We start from the raw sequence: 21543 nt of genomic DNA, 5'->3' as shown, positions 1-21543 counted from the left end.
ATGTATTTAGTTAGAAATGCCCTCTGACATACAAATATGGTCTATATGGGTTTGGCATTATGACATGAGAAAGCACGAGGGAGAGAGTGATGAGGAAATCAGGTGGAGCGTGTCTACAAACTACAGCTGTTTTACAATGTCCAGTGTCCAGAGTCACATGAACACACTCAGTGAGGGAATAGCTAATATTTAAGTCATAAACTTATTGAAGACTGAGACTCACTGCAGCCTGGAGAGAGTCTGTTAGATTCAATAGACACAGACTCTGTAAAACAACTCATAAATGTTACTGGATCACACAGTCATATGTTTATAGGAAATAATTTACGAAAATATATCACTTACAATCATGGAGGAATTAGAATTTTTTGTTGCATTATCAGAGTAATAATATTCTAAAACTGTAGAATTTTTGTTCTTATGAGTGAGCCTGACTGTTCACAGGATTTGTTCTTTCAGAAGAACATTTTCAGTTAAGAAAAAGTTTTTTTGAATGCCAAAATTGTTCATCAGAAGGCCTTAAGTGCAAATTTGTTCATAAGAACGTTTCATGAATGAGGCCCAGTAGCTGCTGGATTCCAAGTTAATATCTCTATAAAGTCATTTTGAGTGCTCTAATAGGGCTGTACGATGAATCAGATTTATAGGTCTGTATAACAATAATAATAATGCATCAGTTTTATATAGCGCTTTTTTGGACACTCAAAGACGTATATATAAATGGACAAAGCTAGTCACCCGCGTTTCCCATAGGAAGTGAACATGGGGCCACTTCTAGCTCCAGTTCACTTAGTACATAAATCCTAATATGCAACTCGGCCTCCAAATTCACTCCTATAGCTTCTGGCCTTGTTGAGCTTCATTTGACTGGGTTGAGTATTATGGGTGACGTCACACTCCCTCAGTCCTCTTCTTTACACAGTCTGTGATCGAGATTGAGATTGGATGATGATGATGTCTTTATAATGGAGAGGTGCAGGGCCAGACCTCTGTCAGTAGAAGTGTGTACAGAAGGTTGGAGCAGACAGAAGCGTTTGGATGAAGAAATGTCACTATGACCTATATTCACATTTACGTCACAAAACTGGCAACGTTTGAATATATGCAGATGACGACTTCCTTTGGGCCCTGTTGGTGATAGTAACTTGGTTTTCTTCATCTAGAGGTCATTGTATTCTTTCTTTTTTCTTTTTATAAATGACCTATTTATTTGTGTACTATAATTTATCTAAATAAATTTAAAAAAAGATATAGGCCCCGTCCACACTAGTACGTATTCGAGTTGTTTTCGTTGTGGATGCAGTGTTCGTTCACACTAATCCGATTGAAAACGGCTCCAGAGACGGAACCATCTGGTGCCTCCAGCTCCCACGAATTCACCTGAGTACAGATCTGATCCGGCACCGTGTGGACGCCTGAAAACACTGATACTCTGATGTAGGTGTGTGCGCCGTGAAGTGATTCACCGCCAAAACACTAAGAGGCTAGAATATATGTCCATTCATATAAACAGTCTATGCGTATGACCTGCAGACGTATAATCTCTGAAAAGTTTTAACATGAATCATCTCCAACGTGATAGAAACACAGAACATCAGCAGAAAACCCCTCTGTCACAGAAAGAACACTCATATTCCACTGAATCGATTCCTTTAGTCCGACAGAAGATGAACCGTATCAGCGCACAAGGAACGAGCTGTTTTTTTGAGCTCTTAGTTTATGCAAATGAGTCATGTGATTTTAAGTTTTGCTTCTGTAAAATGTAAACAAATATGCTCAAAGCTGTGTGGATAGAGAAAACTTGCTGACACAGAAATGACGTGTCTGGATGCAGATCTTTTCCAATACAGTGATACGGCGATACATTTCAGTACGGTCATATGTTTCAGTATAAACGTAGCCGTAGACTCACTGTAGAGTTCCGTTATTTTCGGCAGATCAACAGTTACGACCAGTTGCCTGTAAGTGACATCAGAACTGTGATTCAAGTCCCATCCGGAAAAGTTTGGCAGGTTGTGAAGACGCTGCTGCAGAATCCACGGTTTTATCACATGCCCAGTGTCGGTAACTCCATCGGAAATCATCATCCGCATGTTTCCAAATGTTTCCAAATGTTTTCCTGTAAGTGTGAATAGGGCCTTCTGTTAGCGTGTTAAATGGCAATGATTAAAAGTCTGGGTGACCTCACTTTGGGACCTCCCGTTCGTCGGTGGGGCTGGCAACCATTTTGCAGACTACGGTCCAAAGCGAGAAAAATGATCTGACGAAGCCTTTTTGCCGAAAAAAAATAAAAATAAAATAAAAACAGCTCTTGGACATCGGCCATGTGAGCGCGCTCTGCATTTTTCACTTTTAAATTGCCGTTCCTTTCATTTGCACCTCTCCAAGAACTTTGGTGTGCGTTTTCGGTTTCATTTGAATGATTAAAAGTCTCTCTGATGCCAAACCTGACTCTCATTATCGGAGCACTTCCTGAATTACCCCTTAACGGGCTCGTATTATGCTATTTCTGATCTCTGTTAATGTTTCCTCGTTACAAACATACCTGGAGTTGTTGTTGAACACACAAACCCTGCAGAAAACTCTTTATTCCACCTTGTGATGAAATTTGAACATACAGGAAGTGCTCCACAGTGTTTTTAAACTCCATACATCTTCACTAGAATCAATTGGATGATTACAGCCCTGGAAATGCCGATCTCTACTGAGCAAAATGTAAAAAAGCTGTTAACTTGGTACGTTTTTGGTGAGGTTACGACATTCTAACATGGATTAAAGCTCACAAGACTGTATTTTTTGTAATATAGGACCTTTAAGTCGTATTTGTAGCTCCTCCCCTGCCTCTCGGAGCATAAACAGACTCATGTAAAACCCTAATGGTCCTAAACACTGTGTAATTACAGACATTTGAATGGGGCGTAATGGGCTGCAGCTGCTCAGCCTTTGTCTTACAGGGAAACACTTTTATATTTCAGTTGCACAATTTTGTTTTGGAGCATTCGTGCGTTCAATTTGCACTTCTGGCGAGCCGTTTTGGACTCATACCGTACGTGTAGTTGAGTTTTGCAGTAGATTTAACGGAGCTGAGTATGATTTTGACTTGTCTTAAAAACGTTAAAAACAAAACTAGTTCATCTGAAACGGTTTGCGGTGAGATTATGAGAGCGTTTCACAACTTTCAGGGACCCGAGCGGAGTTTTGCTATGATGGTAGAGTAAAATCAGCAACTAGCATGCTAACCGGAAAATGAAATACTTAATAATTAGACAGAACACATGAGAGTTATAAGTATCATGGTAGAACCGCAGTGCTGCCCTCTAGTGGCTATTCGACTGCTTTTGATTTCGATGATTTAGAAATAGTTTTAAAAATTCTGAAAATATAACACAAATATGAACAGGTGGGGGATACTCAGATACATTTACTCAGATACATTTATTTGAGTAACTTCAGTAGGGTGAGTAATATTTGTTTTTGAAATAGTTTTACTTTTCCCTCTGTGACGAAATCTTTATTTTTGTCAAATTTTTGTGTCTGTCCTTTGAAAACACCAGATTTTGTGCATTATTTCATGTTTTGTCCTTCAGGTACATTTGTCAGATACATTTACTCAGATACATTTACTCAGATACATTTACTTGAGTAACTTGAGTAGGGTGAGTAATATTAGTTTTTGAAGTAATTGTACTTTTTCCTATGTGACAAAAGCTTTATTTTGGGAAAATTTTTGTGTCTGTCCTTTGAAAACACCAGATTTTGTGAATTATTTCATCTTTATCCTTCAACTACATTTCTCAGCTACATTTATTCATATACATTTACTTGAGTAACTTGAGTAGGGTGACTAATATATATTTTTAAGTACGCGTACTTTCCCTCTGTGACAAATTTTGTGTTTACCCTTTAATTACATTTCTTGGCTACATTTACTCAGATACATTTACTTGAGTAACTTGTGTAGGGTGAGTAATATATATACATTTTTAAGCAATTGTACTTTTCTCTCTGTGTGAAAATCTTTATTTTTGTCTTATTTTTGTGTCTGTCCTTTGAAAACACCAGATTTTGTGCATTATTTCATGTTTCGTCCTTCAGCTACATTTGTCAGATACATTTACTCAGATACATTTACTTGAGTAACTTGAGTAGGGTGAGTAATATACATTTTTGAAGTAATTGTACTTACTTACTGTACTGTTTTGTTCTTCAAATTACATTAACTTCAAATTCTAAATCAGACGTTACGACCACTACTTTGCAAATGTACTTGAGTAACAATGTTTTAAAGTAACATTACTTTTACTTCAGTACAATTTCTGGCTACTCTCACCTCTGGCTATAAAGCTTACAAAGATTGACCTAAATACCCAAGTTTATTGGCCTAAATACACAAGTTTTGCAGTCATGATAAAACTAGCATGCTAACGTGCACTTCCTGATGATCGGTCAGTAAAATGCTTTGAAGCAGACGGTACGCAGTGGCCTTATTTTGACCTGAGGAGCTGCTTCCCTTTGAAAACGCCAGATTTTGTGCATTATTTCATGTTTTGTCCTTCAGCCACATTTACTCAGATACATTTACTGGAGTATTACTTGTTTTTGAAGTAATTACTTTTCCCTCTGTGACAAAAGCTTTATTTTGGTCAAATTTTTGTGTCTGTCCATTGAAAACACCAGATTTTGTGCATTATTTCATGTTTTGTCCTTCAGCTACATTTGTCAGATACATTTAGTCAGATACATTTACTTGAGTAACTTGAGTACGGTGAGTAATATTAGTTTTTGAATTAATTGTACTTACTTACTGTACTTATTTTTGTCTAATTTTTGTATTTGTCCTTTGAAAACGCCAGATTTTGTGCATTATTTCATGTTTTGCTCTTTAAATTACATTAACTTCAAATTCTAAATAACAGAGTGTTTTACGTACAATTGACTACTCTCACCTATAAAGGCTATATAGGCTGGCTGTAAAGCTTAGAAAGATTGGCCTAAATACACAAGTTTATTGGCCTAAATATACAAATTTTGCAGTCATGATAAAACTAGCATGCTAATGTCCACTTCCTGATGATCGGTCAGTAAAATGCTTAGAAGCAGAGGGTCTTATTCGGCCTTATTTTGACCTGAGGCGCTGCTTGTACAGAACATTTAATACATGGAAAAACTACAGGTTTGGAAGTAAAACGTTAAATGCCACTGTGGAACATTCCGGGGAAAGCATCTCTATTAAAAGTTACATAATGCGTCTTTAATTAGCCCTAATGTCTGCAGTAATTACACAGTTGCTCTTTATTACGCCCGTGTGTTTATTTGTGCAGGTTTTTGTCGTCTACCTGTAATTAGGAGTACTGCCTGTGTAGTACTCTAACCCCTCCCCCTCCCCCCGCCCCCCGCCTCACATCTGGGTCACACATGTCCCAGATGTTGGACCGGGAGTGAACCAGCCCACACGCACACACACACGCACACACACACACACGCACACACACACACACACACACAACATTCATATATAGTGGCACTTGTGTTCAGAGTTCTATGGGGAATTTCCCAGACATTTAAATGCGTTACAGAACTTTCCACTCGAGCTGCACAGTGTTGAGCAAAAAAAAAAAAAAACAATTTGAAAATATTGTCTGAATGCAATAACTGTAAATGGAAAATAAATCTATCTCAAATGAGTTCAGCTTGAAGCTCAGTTGCACACATAAAAGGATCACGAAAGTTTCAGCTCAGTTCGTCTTTATTCTGAACTCATGGTCCATTTTTAAAACAGACAAGAACAGTGACAATACAAAACAATTAACATTTACGTTTTTAAAAGACAACCATACCCATGTCTCCACGTATTGGACTGAATCTCATATTGGGAGTGACATTATTATTTCATTGTCCAATTTGTTCAATCTGCAAATAAAACTGCACATTAAAGTTCTTAGTGCAGCCTGCAGTGTTTGCTCGTGTAGTAACAAACATCTCCGTCGCACTCGTCCATCGTGACCTCCTCAAACGCACCACAAAGCTTCAGTGTAGCACCTGCAGTCTTTGCAAACGCTTTTTTGTAATTAGTCCAGAGATAGGTTGTGTACAACAGTGTACAATATGATTTGAAGAATAACACCTTTACATCATTTGTTCATGAGCCAAACTTAGGCCTCGTCCACACTAGTTCGTATTCGAGTTGTTTTCGTTGTGGATGCAGTGTTCATCCACACTAATCCGATTGAAAATGGCTCCAGAGGTGAAACGATCTGGTGCCACCAGCTCCCACACATTCATCTGAGGACAGATCTGATCCGGCACTGTGTGGACGCCTGAAAACACTGATACTCTGATGTAGTTCTGTGCACCGCAACGTAGTTAATTCACCGCCAAAACACTAAGAGGCTAGAATATATGTTCATTCATTTATACAGTCTGTGTGTACGACCTGCAGACGTATAATCTCTAAAAAGTTTCACATGAACCATCTCCAACACGACAGAAGCACAGAACAGACTCACCATCAGCAGAACATCCCTCTGTCACAGAAAGAACACTCATATTCCACTGAGTCGTGTCCTTTAGTCTGACAGAAGCTGAACCGCATTAGTGCACAGTAGTGAGCTGTATTTTGAGCGCTTAGTTTATGCAAATTTGCCACGTGATTTTAAATTTCGTTTCTATAAAACGTAAACAAATATGCTCAAAGCTGTGTGGATAGGGAAGACTTGCGGGCACAGAAATGAGTCAGTTCTCACTCTGAGCCGCCATGCTCGTCTTAAAATCCAGTGTTACGCTAAGTAACACCTGAACCTCGTTGTTGGTCCATGAAAAGACAAGTGTTTTTACACTCACCATCTCCCTCGGCTCAAAATCAGCTGCTGCAACTTCAGACTTCCTTGTTTTTACCGCTCACGTGACGTATGAGACGTCGTGACAACATGACACCAGCTGATCACCTGACTAGTGTTTCAGGCGGTTTTGTGTTACTGTGTGGACAGGGAACGCTTTGATTGTGGATACAGAAACAATATGTCTGGACGCAGATCATTTCCGGTACTGTGATACTGTGATACTGTGATACTGTGATACTGTGATACTGTGATACTGTGATACTGTGATACTGTGATACGGTGGTACGGTGATACGGTGATACTGTGATACTGTGATACTGTGATACTGTGATACGGTGGTACGGTGATACGGTGATACTGTGATACTGTGATACGGTGATACTGTGATACGGTGATACTGTGGTACGGTGATACTGTGATGATACGGTGTACGGTTATACTGTGGTACGGTGATACGGTGATACTGTGATACTGTGTACTGTACGGTTATACTGTGGTACGTGATACGGTGATACTGTGATACGTGATACTGTGATACTACGTGATACGTACGTGATACTGTGATACTGTGATACTGATACGGTGTGATACGGTACGGTGATATGTGATACTGTGGTACGGTGATACTGTGATACTGTGATACGATACTGTGATACGGTGATACGGTGACTGTGGTACTGTGATACGGTGATACTGTGATACGGTGGTACGGTGATACTGTGATACTGTGATACGGTGATACTGTGATACTGTGATACTGTGATACTGTGATACGGTGGTACGGTGATACTGTGATACGGTGATATGGTGGTACGGTGGTACGGTGATACGGTGATACTGTGATACGGTGGTACGGTGGTACGGTGATACGGTGATACGGTGATACGGTGATACGGTGGTACGGTGGTACGGTGATACTGTGATACGGTGATACGGTGATACGTGATACTGTGATACTGTGATACGGTGATACGGTGATACGGTGATACGGTGATACGGTGATACGGTGATACGCGGATTAGTTTTAGTGTAAACGGGGTGTTAGTCATAAGAGTGTTTGCCTGAGCATAGAGTGTCCTACACTGTCTGTACATATCACCATCACCTGTCATGTCGGCACTGATGATCTGCCCAAGTTATTTTACTTTTGTTGTAACAGTCAACACAGCATTGGACAGGCAAAAGTCAGGATATCTCATGTGCTTGTCGTCTTTAGTCCTCATGGTCATACTCTTGGTTGCATTATAATTTATATCCTGCTCCACACTGTGAGCTGAACACATGTTGAGTAACTGCTGGAGACCAGCGGCGCTCTGACTAAAAACCATCAAGTCATCTGCAAACATTAAATGATACACAACAAGATTTCCAGCCACACAACCAGTTTGACATGTTTTAAGCTTTGTTGACAATTCATCTAAATACAAATGAAATAGAGAAGCAAAATCATATTTTTTTACTTTTAAAGGTTCTATTGTGTAACTTTTCTGGTGGAGGGTCCGTCAAATGCTTTGCACCATGGAGATGTTATTGCTTTATCTGGAATGTGTCGTTGTGGCCTTGGGCAAGACACTTAACCCTCCTCGCCCCAGTGTCTGCGTATATGAATGTGTGTGAGTGGTTCCTTGTTGTAAAGTGCTTTAAATGCCTTAAAGTTGGAAAAGCGCTGTAAATCTGTGACCATTTACAATGTTTCACAGTACGGCATTAACCTTTCTATCTTTTATAGCTTGCAGTTTATACATCATTTATTCACTTTACAACACCACAAAACAAAAAACAAAACAAAACAAAACTACAAGCCCATAGATCATGATCAAAAGTGTTTAAGCTGAAGTAAAAAGTACTTCTAATGGCAAATCCTATTAAACAATGACAGAATTCCAAGAAAAAAACAGCGCATGAACAGCACGTTTACATTTACAATTTCACTTACAACTTACTGTATATAGAAGAGACAAAATATAAATGAAAACAAACAAAATGTAATGCATAATTCAATCATTCCAGAGCTCTATATCTTTCAAAACTTTCAAAACATTTTATACTATTTTTTAAAGGTGTCTACAGTGTTTTAAAATCATCACTCAGGTTATTCTATACACTAACCCCTCAAACAGAAATACAATCACTTTTTTTCTTAGTTCTTAGCCTTGTACATCACTAAAGCTGAACTCAGGTCAACAAGATTTTAAAAAAATGAAGTACTTTGAGCTTAACAAAAAGAGGCTTTGCTGATGCATAGTAATTTGCATGATTAATAATCCTAATAACCTTCTTTTGGAGTAGAAAAAGAGCTGTTTAATGTCACACTGTGAAATATTCCAGGCAGTGCAGTGACATATCCGTAGAAACAAGCAGGCGACGGACTTCCAACTGAACAAAAATGTCAAAATGTGTCAAAATGTGTCAAAATGTGTGTGCATTGATGTAAAACCACTGTGTTTTGTCCCTTAACCCTGTGTCAGCTGATGGGCCTGGCCGTGTACAACAGCATCGCTCTGGACATACACTTCCCTCTTTATGTTTACAGGTACATCTCTGCTTCTGCACTGTTTACAATTTGTGTCAGTAGTTTGTAGTAGTTGCAGCATGTTGTAGTTGTAGTAGTAGTACTTTTTACTTCTAGTACAATATACCCTCTAAACGTCTGCAAACAAAAATATTCAAAATTCGAACGGGAAAAACTTGGGGCAAAAGTGAAGCGATTTTGGAGAATTTGAGTTTTGTAATTTCCAAAACTATGAAAAATTAAAGAGGTTTTGCCAAATTCTAACCACTCATATAAACATAATTTCTTATTGTTAACCTGTGTTTTTAGTTTTTAGTCACCTTTACTTTAAAATGTACAGTGGATAATTTTACTTCACTACATTTGAGAGCAACTAAACGAGACTGAAATGTAAAAAGTATTTTGTGTATGATTTGTGGGGTTGTTTTAATTGTTCATGGTGGACTTTTGGTTGAAAAGTTAAGAGTTCAAGTCCCATCTTTGAGCAAACGAAACATAAATGTCCTCTCCTCTCTCTTACAGAAAGCTCCTGACTCCGCCCAATGCACCGTGTGACCCAAACGCCCTGGTTGGCATGGCGACGGCTACTCTAGAGGACTTGCAGCAGGTCATGCCGGTAAGTAGCAACATAGATCCATCTACAGAGAATTATTACAATGATTTAAACGCTGCTCACAACCGCATTTAAAGGAGGAAATGTGGGAGTCGTGGTGGGGTCTGGAGGTAGAAGGAACAGTGTGATTGGTCTAACAGGTATCTATACTTAGAACAGCCAGGTGTTTGGATCAGAAACACCTGGTTGTGCATGGAAACCCGACCGAAGTCCGACGGGACCTGTTAAAACCTGACAGATTTGGTTGGGCTCGGACAAATATTTAGAACTTATGTCCGGGCTCGGGTCAGACTCGGACACATCAGCGCGATATGACATTTGAAATCAGAGATAACAACCTGGTCCCACATGAGGCATCGGTGGGGGCAGTTCATCACCACAGAAGCAGATTATGAGGAGCCCAGCCCATACACCTGGTTATGTGTGTGCCAACTTGTGTGATGATTGGGTGAATATTTTAGGCCGCAGATGGTTCAGAAATTGCCTATCCTTTATAATGGTGTGACCTTTCAATTGACTCGTGTGACCTCAAATGACCTCGGATCGTCACCAAACTTTTTTTTGCGGCATCAGGCATCAGGGCTTGACCCACGTACCAAATCTGGTGACAGTCAGTCCATAAATGGCGGAATTATTGCTGGTGGATAGACACGTAGACACACAGGGTAAATTCAAAACCTGCTCAACCCTTTGGGACCAGGTTATTAAAACTGTTTAGGCTTTTACAGCATATTGCCTTCTTCTTAGACTTGTGCTGTGATCCATGTATTGTTTGCTGGACAGAGTCAGAGTCCAGGATGGTGCTCACAGAGGCGAGCCACTGAACGGAGCCGTACCGTTGCTCCCCTGTCAAAATTTGCTTGACGTTGGCCTGTTTCAGTTGATGCATTCGTTTTTGTGATAAAAAAAAGAAGAAAATATTAGGCTACTCTAACATGGTTCTTCTTGTTCACGAGGTTTTTCTATTGCTGTGACAATAAAACAGGTGCGGTCAGTGCAGTTGTGTCGACGTGGTAGCAGAGATGGAAGATATCAAAAAGAAGTTAGCCTCTAGAGAATTTAAAACTACCAAACAGGAGAGAGGAAAGTGTACTGTGTGGAAACATTATAAACATAGTTCCACGCAAACAATATCCTCTGTGTGTCATTGAAAATAGTGTGATTTTAATTGTGTCAGGTTCAGTCAGACTCAAACACAAATATCTTAATGCCTATCAGGCTTGGGTTGGATTCAATCACTGCTCTGTCGGATGCAGGCCGGTCTCGGACAGAAAAAATCGTCCTGATCTACACTCTACTGTGTGATGTCATGTAGTACTTGAAATTTTGACCAGAAAGCTGCAGATTGTCGCAGTTTGCACCAAAAAGTTGACTCAGTCTTTAGTTCCATTTACGCTGAATTATGTGGACAAATTTCCTGTTCAAACTGCAGACAAGTGCGCTGACTTTTGTGTTAGAAAACTGTGGTGTCCAATGGGAGCTGACGTCGTGGTAAACATCATCCCTCCTGTGGATAGCTGCACATCACACGAGAACAGACTATTTTTTTAAATATTTGGATCAAAATGACTACACAGCACTGCCCAATCCTATGTGTATCACCGATTAAGAGCATGAAATGTGAGACTGAAGTCAGTACAGAGCGAGGCGTGTACCAGTGGAGGTGAAAATGGTTGAATTTCAGAGGAATAAGGTCTTGAATACATTAGAATAAAAATTTGAAACTTGAAGGAAACAGCTACAACATGGTTAAAAGCTCTGAAAAATCAAGGTCTGCTTTAATCCTCCGAATTCAAATCATTGGGGTAGGACACTTTATTAAACTTCATCCTGTTCCTTTTGAGCACCAGGTCCCAAATATGTTCATGTACATATATCCCTGTTTTTGTTATTGTTTTGGAAATGTATTTGTACCTGGCTCAAACAAATAAATAAATGAAATTTTAACCTACTAATAGATATTTTACTTACTCACATTCCCTCCCAGCCTGCTCCTCTCAGTCCATGTCCCCTTGTTCGCCACCAGAGGGCGCCACAGTATTAACAATGTCGCTGCAGTGTGATCATGTGAGCTGCTTCCTGTGCAGATCAGACACATGAGACAGATTAGACTGAACCTTCAGGGGGTATTTTATGTAATACACAGTGTAGTCTGGCTCAGGCATTACTCAGCATTTATGTATCTGACTAAATGATCTTTATTTTCATTTTTTAAAAGACATCGACGCACAAATGCAGTCTTAACACACACATATAGACACACAAATGCAGTCTATACACACACATATAGACACACAAATGCAGTCTATACACACACATATAGACACACAAATGCAGTCTATACACACACATATAGACACACAAATGCAGTCTATACACACACACATATAGACACACAAATGCACTATACACACACATATAGACACAATGCAGTTTACACACACACATATAGACACACAAATGCATCACACACATACACACAATAGACACACAAATGCAGTCTATACACACACATATAGACACACAAATGCATACACACACATATGACACACAAATGCAGTCTATACACACACATATAGACACACAAATGCAGTCTATACACACACATATAGACACACAAATGCAGTCTATACACACACACATATAGACACACAAATGCAGTCTATACACACACATATAGACACACAAATGCAGTCTATACACACACATATAGACACACAAATGCAGTCTATACACACACATATAGACACACAAATGCAGTCTATACACACAAACACATAGACCAGGGGGGTCCAAACTTTTTTCATCTAGGGCCACATATCTAAACGTAGACGAAGCAGAGGCCGATCGAGAGCCGTAGACTGATGCTCAGTACAGTGAATAATTGAAATATGTGCATGTTTAACACGTTAGAAAGAGCCATCGGTCTTTATTCATGCTGAAATCCTTAAAACCAAACACTAAATATTCAATATTAGTTATATCGAGGTAGATTTTCAAAAAACTTGCAGTAAAAAAATCATTTTTAATTGATGCAAGGTCATTTGGGCCAATTCACCTTGAACTCTGAGGGCCAAGAAACATTTGTCTGAGGGCCGCATTTGGCCCCCGGGCCATAGTTTGGACATGCCTGACTAGACACACAAATGCCGTCTATACACACACATATAGACACACAAATGCAGAATATATACACACAAATTATACATATACAAATATATACAAATACATTTTCAGACTGATAGCTGTGAGACGTTCTAGGCTCGTGTGTCAGTATCTAGTACTACTATTACTCCTGTACTACTGTCACTTCACTCTACTGCACATGTCTCCTGTAGAAATAGCTGCTGTCCTGCTGCAAATAGTGAAATATTCAGCCGAAAACCGTAATCGAGCAGCAGAAAGAAAGTTTGGAGTGAGCGAGAAACTCGTGAGGGACTGAGGGAAAGCGAGGATGGACAGTAGATCTTCACGGCGACCGGGAGGGTGCGCCGTGTTACTTTCCTGGAAGTCACTGGATGAATCGACAAAGCCTGAACTTCAATGACAAAATGTCGGACGAAATGTCGGTTAATGGTCTCTGATTTTATAAAATACATTTCCCCAAAAAGTGTGACTTATAGTCTGGTGCGACTTATATGTTTGTTTCGTCTTCATTGTGCATTTTTTGGCTGGTGCGGTATTTGCTTGTTTCCATGTAAATGTTCAGGCTTTATCTTGAATGTTCCATAGTATTGCCTGTGTTTGGAAATCTTTACTCTTGTCTTGACTCTTTACTGGGTTTAGTTGTTGATTAATGGTTTAGGGTTTTGCAGCGAGCTAACTAATAACTTTAACTCTAATCCTGCTCTTTTATGTCGACACTTCGACCTTGTGCGTCCGTAAAAGTCGATTGCTCACGTTAATACTAACTTACTCACTGATTGTTGTGTCTTGACTTGTGTTGACCTAGTCTTGTGTTGATCCATCCTGTCTGCATCAGTCATGTGCCCTTTGCCCTCTCTGTGTGATTAAATAAATTATAAAGGCTAAATAAAGTTTGCAATGTTGTGGTTACAGCTTAGGAACAGACGACTCTCGGTCAGGGGCAGTTTTGTGATTGTGTTGCACTAGGGATGTAACAATAACCAAAATATCGTGATATCTTATCATCAAAATTCTCACAATAATATCGTGGACCATCACAATATATCGAATTACAAGTCTCTTTGTTTAAATGAAGAGTTATGGTGCAGCAAAAGCTAAAGAAAAGACAGAAGGAACTACATAGACCATGATCCTTTGCTCCATTTCAGTGCGGACTACAAGAAGAAATAACAGTTCTAACACTTTTAAGTCTTAGTTCTTAAGTCTTGTCAAGGCATTTTAAGAGGAAAAAGTAGCATATTAACAGTTTTATCTGTTTAGCCTCCACAAAGTATCGCAATATTGTACTGTGAAGTTCATACCGTGATGATATCGTTACACCCCCAGTAAACACCTTTCTTTCTCTATCTAACTCAGTTTTGGAAAACCGTGTATCCATAGTATAGCATTTGTTATTTGGAAATCTTGACTCTAGTCTTGACTCTTTACTGGGTTTTAAAGGTTGTGGGTTTTGCAGCGAGCTAACTAATAACTTTAACTCTAATCCTGCTCTTTCATGTCGATTTTCCGGCCTTGTGCGTCCATAAAAGTCGATTGCTGATGTTTATACTAACTTGTTACTCACTGATTGTTGTGTCTTGACTTGTGTTGACCCAGTCTTGTGTTGACCCATCCTGTCTGCATCGGTCATCTGCCCTTTGCCCTCTCTGTGCGGGGTATAAAGATTAAACTAAAGTCTAAAGTTTGCATTGTTGTGGTTACAGCTTAGAGACAGATGACTCTCGGTCAGGGACAGGCAGTTTTGTGATTGTGTTGCACTAGGGATGTATCAGTAACCGAAATATTGTGATATCGTATCGTATCAGAGTTCTCACAATAATATCGTGGACCATCACAATATATTAAATTACAAGTCTCTTTGTTTTAGGGTGACCATATTTCTGTTTGTGAAAACCCGGACACCTTACCGTGGGTGGGGGGGTGGAGCCTCAACATTGAGCTACTCTCACCTCGCAACCTGTGCACATGGTCCCACTTGTCCCGACCAGGAGGGAAGACAGAGAATTTCTTGTACAAGTCATTGTTAAATGCACATTTGTGCTTCGGCATGTTGACTGACTGACTGACTGTGTCTGCTCGCTCCTTCTGATGCACAGAGAGAACTACAAGAGACGCTCAAGTTAATGGCCCCAATGAACAGTAATGAAAACCTGGACATTTCCATCACTTGCCCAGGACAGGACATAAAAAAAAGACATGTCCAGGGAAAAACAGACGTTTGGTCACCCTACTTTCTTTAAATGAAGAGTTATGGTGCAGCAGTAGCTAAAAAAAGACAGAGGGAACTACATAGACCATGATCCTTTGCTTCATTTCAGTGTAAATTACAAGAAGTAATAACAGTTCTAACACTTTTGAGTCTTAGTTCTTTGGATTAAGTCTTGTCAAGGCATTTTAAGAGGAAAAAGTAGCATATTTACAATTATACCTGTTTAGCCTCCACAAAATATCACCATAAATATTGTACAGTGAGATGAATATTGTGAAAATATTGTACAGAGAGATTTGGATATTGTTACTTTCCTAATCATGAGCCTCCTGACATATCATGAGCTTTCCCAGGATATCATATCGTGAGACTTGGATATCGTTACAGCCCTAGTGAGCACAATTGCTTTAATAAATCAGACTCCTTGATTCAAGACAACTTCATTTTTTATTGATTATAGTGTAGAAATTCCGTAACACATTATACTCTATCTATTCAATCACAGGTTTTAATTTAATTTAATTTTATTTTATTTTTATTTCATTGTATTTTATTTTATTTCATTACATTTTATTTCATTTTATTTTATTCCATTTTATTTTATGTTATTTTATTTTATTTTAAAGGTTGCGGGGCAGAGTTGTGAGTCAGGTCTGCGGTGGTCACTCGATCTGCTGTCTCACTGCCCCCGATGAAGGTCACTGTGCGGATCTGTGCACAGAGAGGAGGGGGAGGGAGGGATGGAGGGAGGAGGGGAAAGTTATGGAAAAAGGGAGAGGGTGGAAGTGAAAGAGAGAGAGAGAGAGAGAGAAGAGAAGGGCAGAGGAAAGAGAGACAGTCAAAGAGCAGGGGTTATATTTATTTTGAAACTGATTTATTGCTTTTATTCATTTTATTCTCTTAATTACTGCTTTTATTTATTGACTGTATTACTTTTGATTATATATTTTTGCTGTCTATCTGTTTTTACTCATTCCTTTTGTCCAAAACATGATTGTGTGGCCTTTTTAGAGTTACATGTTTTCCATGACTCTGTGCAGCACTTTGTTTATAAAATGTGTTAAACAAATGAAGCTGGAATGGAAGAGGAAGGAGGAGGAAGGAAATTATCAGGGAGGAAGAGGAGAGAAAGGGTGAGGAGAGAGGAAAAGGTTAAAGGGAGAGACAGAGAAGGAGGTGAAAAGGGGGAAAGGAGGAAGAAAAATGCCAGGGGGGAAAGAGAGAAGGAAAGAAACGAAGAAAAGGAGGGAAAGGAGAGAGAAGACGAAGAGAGAAGGAGAGAAAATGGGGAAAAAAAGAAACAAAAGTGAAGTTGGAGTTAAGAGAGAGATGGAGGGATGGAGGGATGGAGGGAGAAGGGGGGGTGTGAGGGGGAGAGAAAGAGTAGAAGAGCGAGAGAGTCTAAATTTACGAGGAGCTTATGTAACGGGGCTCTGTCAGATTAGTGGCTGCAGTTGGCATCGCGGGCGCCCATCATGGCACCAGGCTCACACACACACGCACACACACGCACACACACACACACGCACACACACACCACACACACACACACGCACACACACACATGCACACACACGCACACACACACACACATGCACACATCCACATGCACGTACACATCCACAGTCTACAGCTGGGACTGGGCTCAGGAGGGTTACACGCTTTTAAATGGGACTATTATGCAAATTGAACTTCTTTGAGCTTACATGCATGTCTGACTAATCTAGCGATCTCTCCCGAGCGCTATTTAAATCCTCTTTACGGTTAGCTGTAAGGTTCCGTGAAATGCTCTGCCCACATACCGACATCGCCCATGCCCCAACGCGACAATTCTCCGTAAATATGCAAAAACAGGATGCAAAACAATACACTACAACTTCACAAACCTGGCGCGATGTACAGTAGTGTGGTTAATGTTGATTATGAGGTGATAGCGCTGTGAAGAGGGCGTTTGTATGGAAGCCGGGAGGGCTCATAACTTACGCAAACGGCACTTTTTTTGTTGCGTTGTCGTGTTTGCATTTGTTGCAGCATTTGCGTTACATTATCAATCAGCATTAAACGCACTTCTGCACATCGCGCCAGGTTTGTGAAGGGCCACAACGAGCCGGAAGCCGCGACAAATACAAACGCAACAACACAACAAAAAGCCACAACAAACGAAAAAAGCCACCACACACCAAAAATAGCCACAATGGAAGCGACCGTGGGGACTCTATTTTATTGCAACCAACAAATACAAACGCCACAACACAAATGCAAATGCCACAACACAACAAAAAGCCACAACAAACCAAAAAAAGCCACAATTGAAGCAACCGTGGGACTCTATTTTCATGCAAACGCTGCAACAAATACAAACGCCACAACATAAATACAAACGCCACAAATATCAAAAGCTACCACACACCAAAAAAAAGCCACAATTGAAGCAACCGTGGGACTCTATTTTCATGCAAACGCTGCAACAAATACAAACGCCACAACATAAATACAAACGCCACAACATATCAAAAGGCTACCACACACCAAAAAAAAGCTACAATGGAAGCGACCGTGGGACTCTATTTTAATGCAAACGCTGCAACAAATACAGACGCCACAGCACAACAAAAAGCCACAACAAACTCTACAAAGTCTATTTTGTGACGAACCAAGCGAAGCGTCAAAGGATCAAGCGGGAAGTGAATGGGAAAAGTTGAAGAAGAACAAGAATGTGAAAAGTAAAGGAACGGAGAAGTGAACGAAGTTGGAAAAGTAAGTAAAAGTAATTTATTGTTTTGTGTCCAGGATCGATGTCACTGTCTCACCGTTACTTGGTCCACGGTCACTTCCGTTGTGGCTTTTTGGTTTGTTATGGCTTTTTGTTGGGTTGTGGCATTTGTATTTGTGTTGTGGTGTTTATATTTGTTGTGCCGTTTGCATTAGAATAGAGTCCCATGGTCACTACTGTTGTGGCTTTTTGGTTTGCTGTGGTGTTTGCATTTGTGTTGTGGCATTTGTATTTGTGTTGTAACGTTTGTATTTGTGTTGTGGTGTTTGTATTTGTGTTTTGGCGTTTGTATTTGTGTTGCGGCGTTTGCATTAAAATAGAGTCCTGCAGTCACTCATTGTGGCTTTTTTTGGTGTGTTGTGGCATTTGCATTTGTGTTGTTTGTATTTGTGTTGTGGCGTTTGTATTTGTTGCGGTGTTTGCGTTTGTTACGAGCCCTCCCGGCTTCCATAAGTCTGACTCACAAACAAAAATGAAACTTAGAAAACATGCATACTTTGTTTTCAGTGAATATAACATTTTCAAAATAAAAGGTAACATGGTGATATAAGTATATTATGTGCTAGAAGAAGTGAAATACCTGCTCTTTAACACTGGTAAATTTAAATGTTTACAACTCATAGTCAAAGTTAAGGCCGCCGCACACCACAGGAGAATTTGTCAGATTTTGGCTGCGATTTGCTTCTACCTGACTTCAGGGAGGTGTGACCCTATTTTTTGTTTTCACATGTGATTTTGAAACCGCTGTGCCGCATGTAACTCTGAGCTGCTCTGTCAGATCAAAACCACCAAACATCACCAACGCTACGGCAACAGTAAAATAAAACAGAGCGTTAGAGGCAGGGGAGTGATGGACACAGAGACGCAACATACAAACTCAGAAAACGGCAACGACTGCAGGGCTCAATGCTCAATTCGGATTTTTTGTGAAATCCGATTTTTTTTGCGAGGCCGTTCACATTTCCAATTAAATGTGACTTGTATGTGATCTCCAGTGTGAACTTTAAACACCCCAAAAGTGTCCTGCATGGGCATTGCAGTACATGACGACGTCACACACAGAGAGCGTGCTCAGTGTTTATGGAAGTCGCCTAAACGCTGGGCCTGTCTCCCAAAATACAGTCCAGTTCTTCGTAAAATGAACAGGTTGGGCCGCTTTGTTTGTTTTAGTCTCCTCTTATTTGGCTTGAGGCTCTTTATTTTTCGTTGACACTGGAGCCAGGACCGACTGTAGCCGCGCTCGGACATTTCTTTGGCAATCATTTCAAAAACCGCCGATAAGGCTCCTCCAATTTGGCCCGAAATATAGCGATCCCACTAAATATGAATGAACTCACTAACCTCACTTTTCCTCCATTGTCTAGACTCCGAGCCTGATGTGTAGATGAGATGAATGTGACCTGACCGTTCAGACTGAAGTCACATGTCAAAAGATCAGATATGTATCGGTTTTAGGAGTACATATCCAAGTGTCACATTTCAAAAAATCATTAAAAGTCATTAAAAGATCAGATACAGGAGCATAGGTGCAAAAAAAAAATCTGATTTGGGTCACTTCAGGCTATTACTCACCTCTCGTAAAGCTGTACATTTAACTTGCAGCATCTCATCCACATTAGCCATAGAATTTGTCCTCAACAAATAATGACACCCAATCCAGAAACTAACACTGTGAGTCTAGTTTGAAGCGTTCTTTTAAAAGTAAAAAGGCAAGAGTAGTTCCTCACTGGGTTTGTTTACGTCGGGGTGAAGCTGCAGATTAGCGATAGTGACTCGACTTCCTGTGTACTTTATCACCAACCAAGCACAATATATCTTCTTCTTTTTTCTTTTCAGCTTAGAGACAAACCCTAAACCCTTCACCAGAAAAGTTACACCTTTAACTTCAGTCTGCATTTACATTTTTAGTGGATCTGTCTCAAATTTATAAACGAAATCCAATCCAATCTGAGTCGCATGAGTTTCCACGGGGCTGGTATTCGGTTCCATCTGTTGTGGATGTAGAGCTCTTTAGTGGGATCGAGCGAGGGACTGACCTGGAGCCAAACACCTGCAGCTCTGGTCTGTGCGTCACTCTGTAAATAAATACATGAAACACTGAATTCAGCTCAAGGTCAGACGTGATGGTTACAGTGAGAACGAACGGAATCTTCTCTGGAATCACATGGCACAGTGGTCGTATTCAGAGGTTCACTGTGTAACTTTTCTGTTTGGTTTTGGTTTCGGTTCTGCTTGTTTCTATGGTTATGTCATCGCTTTGCCTGGAATGTTCCACAGTATGAAAGATGAGGAAATGTGACTAAGTGTATGTAGTGCTCGATTTCACTGTGACTACTTTGGGAAATGAGGAAAGACCAGTGTGTTTACTGTGTCTAAAAATGTTGGCAGCATGAAGCCAAATAAATGATGAAGGCGTCACTTAAAGACATTACGCCCCAAACACGCTGATAGAACGCTTGAGTTTTTCCAGTGGAAACGTGACGAATATCACCAACAATCATCCAGCTTTGTGAATATAAATGATACTGTTTATAGTCGTGGAGAGGCATGAAATGTTTTCTTGTTTCTACAGGAGGCGTGACAGAAAATAACTGAGAAGCACTGACCTAAACACTAAATGACACTCACTTTTTTTGCTACTTTTCAGTACAATGCCCTATTTTGGAACACGGCGGCTGGTTTGTGTGTTAGGGCAGGGGTCCCCAACCCCTGGACCACGGACCGTTTGGTACTGGGCCGTGAAACAGGACTAAACCAGGACTAAACCAGGACTAAACCAGGACTAAACCAGGACTAAACTAGGACTAAACCAGGACTAAACCAGGATTAAACCAGGACTAAACCAGGATTAAACCAGGTCTAAAACTGGCTGGCACTAAACCAGGTCTAAACCAGGCCTAAACCAGGCCTAAACCAGGACTAAACCAGGACTAAACCAGGACTAAACCAGGACTAAACCAGGTCTAAACCAGGACTAAACCAGGACTAAACCAGGACTAAACCAGGATTAAACCAGGACTAAACCAGGATTAAACCAGGTCTAAAACTGGCTGGCATTAAACCAGGTCTAAACCAGGACTAAACCAGGACTAAACCAGGTCTAAACCAGGAATAAACCAGGAATAAAACAGGACTAAACCAGGACTAAACCAGGACTAAAACCAGGTCTAAACCAGGTCTAAAACCAGGACTAAACCATGAATAAAACCAGGATTAAACCAGGATTAAACCAGGTCGAAACCAGGTCTAAAACCGGCAGTAAACCAGGTCTAAACCAGGACTAAAACCACGTCTAAAACCAGGTCTAAACCATTACTAAAACCGGCACTAAACCAGGTCTAAAACAGGTCAAAAACCGGCACTAAACCAGGTCTAAACCAGGTCTAAACCAGGTCTAAACCAGGTCTAAAACCAGGACTAAACCAGGTCTAAAACAGGTCTAAAACAGGT

At 40.2% G+C, this 21543-nt stretch overlaps 1 protein-coding gene across 1 annotated transcript in view; it reads left to right on the top strand.

The window, feature by feature from the left end:
• Positions 1 to 21543, top strand: part of hectd2 (HECT domain containing 2) — a 162058-nt gene that overhangs the window by 87843 nt on the left and 52672 nt on the right. Inside the window, exons 15-16 of the mRNA XM_055163099.1 lie at positions 9308 to 9372; positions 9874 to 9967. Coding sequence (XP_055019074.1) covers positions 9308 to 9372; positions 9874 to 9967 — 159 coding nt within the window. The remainder of the gene's footprint in view (positions 1 to 9307; positions 9373 to 9873; positions 9968 to 21543) is intronic.

Source organism: Boleophthalmus pectinirostris, unplaced genomic scaffold (genome assembly GCF_026225935.1).
Source record: "Boleophthalmus pectinirostris isolate CB_2022bp ecotype Guang Dong unplaced genomic scaffold, ASM2622593v1 HiC_scaffold_5, whole genome shotgun sequence".
NCBI classification, from domain to species: Eukaryota; Metazoa; Chordata; class Actinopteri; order Gobiiformes; family Gobiidae; genus Boleophthalmus; species Boleophthalmus pectinirostris.
The sequence above is the reverse complement of the archived record's forward strand: the minus strand, read 5'-3'. Positions and strand labels throughout refer to the sequence as shown.